Source organism: Osmerus mordax, chromosome 16 (assembly GCF_038355195.1).
Source record: "Osmerus mordax isolate fOsmMor3 chromosome 16, fOsmMor3.pri, whole genome shotgun sequence".
Classification (NCBI taxonomy): Eukaryota; Metazoa; Chordata; class Actinopteri; order Osmeriformes; family Osmeridae; genus Osmerus; species Osmerus mordax.
The window spans coordinates 5110658-5120099 of record NC_090065.1 but is presented as its reverse complement, the minus strand read 5'-3'; the positions used below and the strand labels follow the sequence as shown (position 1 = coordinate 5120099).

The 9442-nt window shown below is 39.8% G+C and overlaps 1 protein-coding gene across 2 annotated transcripts; it reads right to left on the bottom strand.

The window, feature by feature from the left end:
- Positions 1–1206: 1206 nt before the first annotated feature.
- atp6v0b (ATPase H+ transporting V0 subunit b) lies at positions 1207–6895 on the bottom strand. Of its 2 annotated transcripts, XR_010878738.1 has the most exons (9): positions 6648–6879; positions 5686–5734; positions 4730–4813; positions 4463–4540; positions 4102–4171; positions 3938–3989; positions 3584–3774; positions 3365–3445; positions 1207–2004 (listed from the first exon to the last, which is right to left on the bottom strand). XR_010878738.1 is itself a non-coding variant. In XM_067253790.1 (8 exons), exons 1-8 carry the CDS (start codon positions 6730–6732, stop codon positions 3419–3421), a joined length of 636 nt encoding a protein of 211 aa, XP_067109891.1. In that variant the 5' UTR covers positions 6733–6895; the 3' UTR covers positions 1207–3418. The 2 variants fall into 2 exon arrangements, 1 of the variants encoding a protein (XP_067109891.1); XM_067253790.1 differs by having other exon boundaries at positions 1207–3445; positions 6648–6895.
- Between the last annotated feature and the right edge of the window lie 2547 nt (positions 6896–9442).

Here is a 9442-nt window from a genome sequence, read left to right as displayed (position 1 = left end):
ACGAGCTATGATCCGAAACATCCGTTGGAAAATAGATACTGCTGTGAGACATCAAAATGGCAGGCTAAGTAGCCGAGGCTATGTAAATAAAAAGGAAACAATAGTTTACATGGTTTTGAACGGATGAAATGCATGCAGTCTTACCTTGTGGTTGAAGACAATCCTCTATTCGTGCATTTTAATTTTTGATGCTGCACAAGGATTCTATTAGGACTCCTCCATCTGGTACATCAACGACCTGTCTTATACCCTCACCATATAATACAGTTTACTATGAAAGAGGGACATGGTGCCGATATGAGTTAAAAATATATATAACGCTCTAGCTAATGATACAATCGGTCATTTTATTTTTGCAGTCATAGTAATACCATCTTATTAGCAGATAAATTCCTTATTCTGATTCATTGATGAACTATTTACATCCTAAACCAAAGAAAATTGACTATATTCTTATTTCCGACAGTCCCGTAGTGTTTTGTTATAGATGGGTGACGGCAATAAAAGGATGCTGTGGCAGGTCCCTTTCTCCAGTACGGAATGTCGGATGGTCCAAATGCGCTCATACTCCGCTTACCACAAGAGGGACTGGGAATGCTACTCCACGCTTTATAAGGTTCATATGTTCACAAACTTTATTGAATGCGTATAGAGACTCCTCTTTAAGAATTGTGTCCACTACAGATATGTTTCCCTATTTATTAGTCCGGCCAGTTTTGGAACTAGAAATCCGATATTTCTATTGAATCAACTAATAGCCTACATCCCCAGTTCCCAGTATTGTGGGCTACTAAATGTGTGCTAATAAAATGTTTACCTAAATCAAATCCAAGTTTTATATGTATTCTCCTTTTTACAAGCAATGTCACAGAGGTCTTCACAAACAAACGCCCATAGAACTGCACGTAAACCTCCCAATTAAATCTCAGGAGGAAAAATTGAAGAAATGTTGGGAAGGGCAATTCAGTGTGGGATCCCCTTCTCCAGAGATGGTCAGCGACAAACTTGATAGCTGGTAGCTACTGAGAACAAGGTCTAGCTCTACAATTTGTCTGAGAACGAAGGTATGTTGCTATTCTTTCATCGTCAAATAATGGCTTCTACTCTAACACCACCTAGTGGCTCATATGTATCGAGTATGGTAAATGTGAAAGCTAAATCGAGTTTAAGTTTAACACAATTCTTGAATAAGAACAAGATGTGATGTGTCATTGGAATATGTTATTTATTTCTTAGACATTAATGGAGTCACTTATTTTACACGTGTCAAAACAATGGGATCACCACATCAACATATCAAACAGCCATATGTGGTCTTCTAGAACTTCCATTACATGAGGAATGACGCACCACTACAACAGAGGCCCAATCAAGTTTGTAGAGAGTCTCAAACCATATAAGATTTCTTAACATTGGCCAACAGTATGAATGGCTGGAAAAAAACAACCTTGCTTCGTGAAATCACAGATCTGACATGAACAGATGTGTCTATTCTAAGTAGCACAGTCCTCCAACAATTCAGCCTTATGACATCAGCTACAGTGCCTCAAGAACTGATGATTGATGCATCTATTTGTCCAGTATTCAAACACAGCCGTAGCCTGGGGCTCTCTCAAGCCTGATTGGTTACCTCGGTATAAACGTCTAGGTCCATTTAGGAATGCTCAAAAGTAAACGTGTGAACACAGCAGACACACACATGTAAGATCATGACACTCACCACAACTTCCACAACTACTCCAAATGATTCTGCTTGACATGTCAACAGGAGCCTTGTCTGCATGCGGAAAGAGGGCTGTGAGATTTCTACATTCAAAATAAACAGAGCACACATTTAAAGATTACTTAACAACTTAACAGCAACAACAGGGACGGAGAAAAGGGGAGCCCTCATTTTGACTGCCTGGTGATGAACCAGACTGTCGTATGTCAGAATACTGGAGGGCACTCCCTCAGAAGGAGAGGAAGGGTGGTGCCTCTAACCCTCTTTCCATTTGCAGACTCCTGTAGGGATCCATAGGAAATTCACATCACATTGTTGTATATAGACTCATTTGGAACAATGTGTATAGATTAGAATTGGTCTAATCTAATGACAGCAACCAAATAATTAAAATGCAAAACAAATTTGACTTGACTATGAAAAAGGCCAACTGGTCTGGGATTTATTTCTCTGTGTTGGTTCAGGTTATGTTATTGGCCTGTCCCAAATCAAGCACCAGACCCTGTCTCCTATGCAATACCCCAATTTAAGCTACAAACAGTAGGTGTAAGTGAAGAACAGCATAGGCGTCACTTTAAACAAGGTAACACCTTCCTGAACATGCGTACCATTGTCAGACCATTCACAGTAGTCAAGCTCAAAGAGGAACTCAAATAATTCAAGCTCCAAGTAATAATGACTACATACAGTGAAACATAAGAAAATAAAAAACATAAGGAAATGGAAAGAAAAGGTCTTGAAAACAAATAAGTTGTAGGCTAATTTTTCACTCCATGAATGGATCATTTACAGGGTTCCCGACCTGAGATGGCTGTTGACACAATCTATTATCACTTGAACTCAGTGAAATACTGTAAGATTCAGCCACAGTTTTCTGTGGGTCAAGACCACTTGCTTAAAAAAAAAAAAAAAAAAAAAACATTAATAAGACAAACCAAGCTAAGGTACACAGAATGGTAAACATCCTCATGCTTCACAAAGACACAGCCACGTGCCCTTTTATATACACACACACACCAATTTACTATATTCACATTTTTAACCAATCAGACGTGAAGAGTTTTGGGATAAAAATGTTCTGAAATAGATTCGGAAAAGTCAGAGATTGTGATTTAAGAAGATGAATTGTTTGTAAGATTATTCAAGCAGATGTGAAATATCTAAATCCATCAAAATACAACATTCAGCTTTTTGCTTCCATATAAGAACATGGAGTCCCTTTACAGAACAGTTTGCATATGTACAAGTCCACCATCATTCACACAGATCATATGCTTCTGACAGCACAGTCATAGTTGTACATAATAATGGAAACCCATCACTTCTCTATCGGCCATGGAATCAGGAAGTGTTGAAAGATGTGTTCCGTCTACTACAGAGTACTTCCTCCATCGGGTAGCCATTTTAATTGTGATAATGTGATTAGATGATGGGAGTTACGCAATCATTAAAACTTTGAACAAATAATTATGTCTAACGCTTTGGGCATTAGGCCAAATGTTACTCTATCGACAGAGTTGCGATCCTCAATAAGACAAAATGATGCTAATCTGTCACTCTCCAGCAAATGATGGTTAAAAATAATCACAGAACAAAAAAACTAAAGAAAGAAGACATTTCAATAATTTACTATGTATTTACATTATCCATCTGTCTGCCCAGCTGTCTTGTCTTTAATCATTGTGTAGACGTCTTCTAGTCGCCCATTTTTACTTTTGATGTCTGAGAAAGGCAAAAGCATATTAAGGATTAGGCAAGATGACAAAAGAGGAGTACGGAGAGAGAGACAGTATGCCCAGAGAGGAGAGCGAGGGGGCAGGGATATTGAAAAAGATGCAAGAGGGGTGGAGAGATGATTACCTGTAAGATGGCTACAATCACTCCAAACAGCCCAATTGCGCTGCCAAAGATTTCGACAATGAGGATCTTCACAAAGAGGCTGGCGTTCTGAGCATCCGCCAGGGCCGCACCACTGCCCACGATGCCGACACAGATGCCACAGAACAGGTTGGAGAAGCCCACGGTAAGACCAGCACCGAACATGGAGTAACCTGGCAGGGGATGAGGACAGTCAAACCATTACTCCATGCTGCATTTCACTGGCTGGTTCAACCAGACTAACTACTTGTGTACACCGTACATTCCTGGACATTGAAGGTGCTTTGCAGGCTGTGTCGTTTATTAAATTAAAGTAAATTAAACGCTATGTCCCACCGGCTTGGTAGTTCCTCGCCCCAATAGTCTCTGGTGTAGTTCCGCTAAAGTTCTAAGGAGGAAAACGGAAACATCAAAGGACAGAAGAAGAGAGCTGCACACATGCCTTATCTATTAAGCATGCTTGGATCATCAATGTTATACACTTCACTTAAACTGCTTACCTCGGCCATGTTACTGATGACGATAGCCATGATGATCCCGTAGATGGCTACAGCCTCACAGAAAATGATGCTGGAGGAGAAGGAGAACACTGGTAAGATGATGCCAGTGAAGGCAAGGCAATAAAGAACAATACCTGTATGATACAAATTCTGGTTTATTACTTAACTACAAGATTATTTTTGTGTTTTAGGATTTCCCCTGTGCACTTTATGGATTTTATCACAAAGTCAGACTGAAAGCAACATAGCTGGCATTTTTACCAACCAAATTGAAACTAATTGGTTTTGAGTGTACCAAGAGCATGATTTGGGACCTGTTATAAGCTTTTGGCTAAAGCAGTCAACTTTCTCAGTGGCTTACCTAACCAGATTCTTGGTTTTGATTCGTGGTGCTTTAACTCCACCCCCAATGATACTGGAACCGGTGATGTAAATTCCCCTGTAACACAAACATAACAGAAACAAAAGGGGATTTAGAGGATCCTAACAATACCACATGCCTTTTCATCCACTTAATTCCACCAGGCATGAACAACCACAGGAGTTCTCCCTTCCAATGCAATTGCAGTTGTCACCTGTGTGGTTTGTCTGTTAAGCCCAGACTAAACAGACAAGACAGAGGACTCACCATGCAGCTCCCACAACGGAGAGGGAGATGGCCAGACCGATCCCCAGGTTAGCCCACATGAAGGGGGAGGTCTCTGTGAGAAACCTGAAAAGGGGGAGGGGGATTGCAGCATTGTGCATGGCAAGGGGAAAATTAGATAATGAAATATGTCATTATTCTGGTTCTGAATTTGTCCTTGTACATAAATATTAATAACTGAAGTTCCACTTCTGATAACACACAGACTTAAAAGGTACAGTAAGGTAAAGTGTTGTCCCCACGTATGAAGCATTCTGGGAGTTGGTTAGCAACACAGACAGCTCAGTGCCAGTGGAATACCAATTTTGGAGCAACTTGCTACTTTCTAACCAATTATGTTACAGAAATCCTGTTCCAGACTATTGCCTTTAGTGAGGCATGCCTTCCTCCTTGGCTAATTTTGTGAAACCCCTGTCAATCTAACTGGAGCTGGAGGAAAGCATGGGTGAGCAGACAACAAATGGGGGCGCCATTTCTCATATTTGAATGTATTTCAGCTTTCATTTGAAAGTTTTCAGTTTAATTTTTAGACGTATTAGTAAGCTACTAATTTAGGTACTTTTTAACACTGGGATATGAGAATAGCAGTGCCTGTCAGTACTTTATGTGCATCTATTTAGCCTACGTGTGCAACTATCTAGGGGATATCAGGTGGCTGAGCGGTTAGGGAATCGGGCTAGTAATCAGAAGGTTGCCAGTTCGATTCCCAGCTGTGCCAAATGACATTGTGTCCTTGGGCAAGGCACTTCACCCTGCTTGCCTCGGGGGAATGTCCCTGTACTTACTGTAAGTCGCTCTGGATAAGAGCGTCTGCTAAATGACTAAATGTAAAATGTAAATGTAACTATCTGACACTGAATGCAAAAATTATTTCTAGACTGAATTGCCATTCTGGAACAGTGCTATTGGTAAAAGGTTTGTCATAGACATATACATACCATGCCACATCAAAGCGGAATCCAAGGTCAAAAATTGTATAACAGATACCTGTAACAAAATATTTAAACACAAGTTAATCGGCAGACACAGCTATGATTTTTTTTTTTTGCATTAGTCAACAACACTGGGTCTAAAATAGTACACCATATACTGAACAAAAAATGTTCCAGTGGTATGATAGTGTCATAGAGAGGGACTGTGATAGCTCACGCTCACATGCAAATTGGTACATTCCCACTTCCCCAACTGTGAATAGTATCTCATTCCGCAGAAGAACATTAACTGTTCAATTTCACAAAGCACGTTATCTATATGTAGCTTTCCAATGCCATGTGCAAACACTAAGGTTTCTTAGATAGGTGCAAGCCTAAATGTTAATTATTTTGACTATTTTGTTTCCAACAAGGCTAGTAAAGAATGTGCCCTAAAAGAAGTGTGTGTGACATGCAATAAATTACTATCCTCTACAATAGTTCCTTAATGATTAACTAGGTCTAATATTTTATACAGTAACCAATTATTTCTTGATTTCTCAGGGGCTAGCTATAGTGTACTGTACACATTACACACTACTATGTAGTGATCCTGTGCTAGCAAACGCAGCTGACACTACTGGTACACATGATTCTGCAATTACTATTCTTACTATTCTTGCGTATTTATATTATATTCGAGAGTGGACTTTGCTAAGATACATCTGACTTTACTGAATGCTGATCAATCTAGCTAACCTTAATGTCACATACGAAAATGACTAGTAGCAAGTAGCCATCAAGCTAGCTCGCTAACGATCTAAACTACCTAAAGATGTAGCTAGCTCTAGCTACAAGGCATCGAACGCGCGACACAGTCGTCTTCACGACATTAATGAATGACAAATATCAAGTATTTAGTATGTATATGGAACAAATGTTCCGCTAAAATAGCTAGCAAAATACGAATCCATCGCTAGCATTCTTACCGACGATGAGAATTGTACTCCAGAAGGCCAAAGTGACCCCGGTGTAGAGGATGGCGTGTCCGTTCATCATACACTCCAGAAGCATCTATACGGTGTTACTACCAGCCTATATGTTGTACACCAACGTTATCTTTACTTTAACGTAATAAGTGTTACCAGTGTGTCTCAATTTCCTAAAATAGTGTGCTCTTCATCCGTCTTGACGGAGAAAAAACTAGCACCATCAAAAGGAGGAAGCTCGCTGTCAGTCAGCTGACGGGGCTTGCTGGAACATGTGACTTGAAACAACAAACGTCATTTCTCGAGTTCTGTCTGTGGTGCCATAACAATTCGAAACTGCAGGTCTGCGATCAGTACAGACTTGGATCTCTATGGAAACTGTATCTCACGTCTGACCGTGGATCTGTTACGACAAGGAAAAAATCATTTAGATAATTTTTTCTCACAAGAGGGCGCTGCTGTAACATCACTGTTATGTATGTAACTATGTTATTGGGTGCAGAATCAGATAAGAGACCTTTGAAACATACCATTTTACATGTAATTTAATAAAATGTGTAATTTGTTAAAAGCTCAAAAAATTCCTGATTTACTTGGAGTAGAGTAAGACAGCATGTTCCTTGAGGCGACTGTATTTAAGTTTATGTAACGATAACCATGTGTAAATGGCCTCCTGGCACCTTGGAAGGTACCCTGATGGAAACGCAGTGGGGGGTTACAGTTTGTGCTCCAGAAAATGATCACCTTTTAACTATGACTGTTCCATCTGTCAGGGGGGAAATACAAATACAGTGTAGGTCTTTTTTTGTCCGGTATCACAGCATTATTCATCATAGGGCTATTGTAATTTTCGTTACAATTTATTTACGTATGCCGGTGAGGGATCTACATCTCCATGTTCTCTGCACACTGTCAGTCACATTAAAGGAACAAACTATGTATCACGCTCCAGCCGCATATCCATAACACACTAAACTGGTATTGTCCTTTAATCCATGCAGTTAAATAAACTGAAAAGAGGAAAAAACAACCAAAATTACCACTCTAGTCAAGCTGTTCTCATTCAGAGCACGTCTTAAAAGCTTAAATTCAATAAGACAGTGATATCAATGAGAGTGAATGCGCCTCATGGCCCAACCAATGCTGTATGTGAAACCTGAAGCTAAAGTCAGCCGTGTGGTCATAGATGCAGTATGCTGCATCATCTAATGATTCAATCATGGCATTATACAGATAGAGAACTGGACATTCTCTCCCTCCCCTCTCTCTCTCTCTCTCTCTCTCTCTCTTTATCTCTCTCTCTCTCTCTCTAGCTCACACCGTGTCTCTAATTTTCTTACAAGGACACACATCCACACATTAAGACTTTCCAGGTGTATTCATAAAATCATGGTTTAGTTCAATGCCAATGAGTTTCATTATGTCATGTTCAGTGTTCTCTGCCCAGTTGTACGATGATCAAGGATGCATGAGTTCCCATCTGCCATGAACATCAACAGCAGTAATTTAATCTGAGAATGCTGCCTGCCTGCTCCACTATTGCAAAACAAATGAGTGAGTTCATGTTCCTTCAATAAAGCAATTACCTTCAGCAGTAACAAAGAGAGAAGGACGTTGGCACTGGGTAGCAAACCTTCAATACCATCGGTCTCAGAATTTGCTCACTCACCTATACTGTTTTATCCTCGTCTCATGAATGAAACATATGCATTTATTGGACAGAAAACATTCCTAATTTACATCTCATTACAAAACAACAAAGACTTTAATATTGTCTACTGCACCATTTCATTAAAGTAACGCACGCAGTAGTGGTCAGCTGAATAAATCTTTTGGGATTGACCAATTTCCAACATAAACTCCCTTTTAGAGAATGTGATTTTATTTTGAAATGATGAAATAACTGTCTCTTCTTATCTGGAACTGGATTTGCTGTCTAAAATGCATCCGACTGCAAAATATAAAAAGCTAATGGATCTCTCTTCTCTGAAAAACCCACACACATACACTGGTACTTTTGTCATCAGTCTTGCATGAAAGCTGTGCCATCACTGGTATCAATCTTGTCCTGCTGTACCATCAGGACCAACAGTTTGTTTGTTGTCTTTCATCTCTAGTGATGAGAGACTGGTTGATAAAGACTTTCTATGAAACGTGAAGGTTCTTTGCTCGTGAGAAGTTTGTAAAGGAAATACTGCTAAAAGAATCTTGGTGTTTGGACCAATGTATCAATATGCACAGGCCATGGAGCACAGGAAGATATATTGCTCTTCCTAATTATTGATCTATTGGCATTGCTCTTGTCTCTTTTTTATTTTTTACCTGTCATCTTTGTTTCATGCTCTAATCTGCTTCTCTTTTCACCATCTAGTAATGTATTGTTCCCAGAAAATAATATTCAGCACATTCGCCTAGTCCACCTTAGTATGTCATCAGAACATGACCAGAAAGAGGACGTTTCCCATAACCTTCACTGGTCCCACAAAAGTGATTGCCCTTTTTCACAGCCAGTCCAAACAGATTGTGGAAAGATTTTGATCAAAAGGATTATGTTATCAGCTGTGGAGCTTCAATGGTTACACTCTCACTTGCATTATTCTCCCTCTACATGAAAACCTCCCTTCATGTGACTGTGGGCCAAGGACAGTGAGGTGAAACGTTTAAAGTTAAAAGGTTTACACGCACCGAAAGACAGCAATACGTGACAATATTACATAAAAAATGTTCTTTCCCTGCATGTCCTACATCATATTAGCATAGGTCTTATTGATGCTCTCCTGGAGAGCCCCATGGTT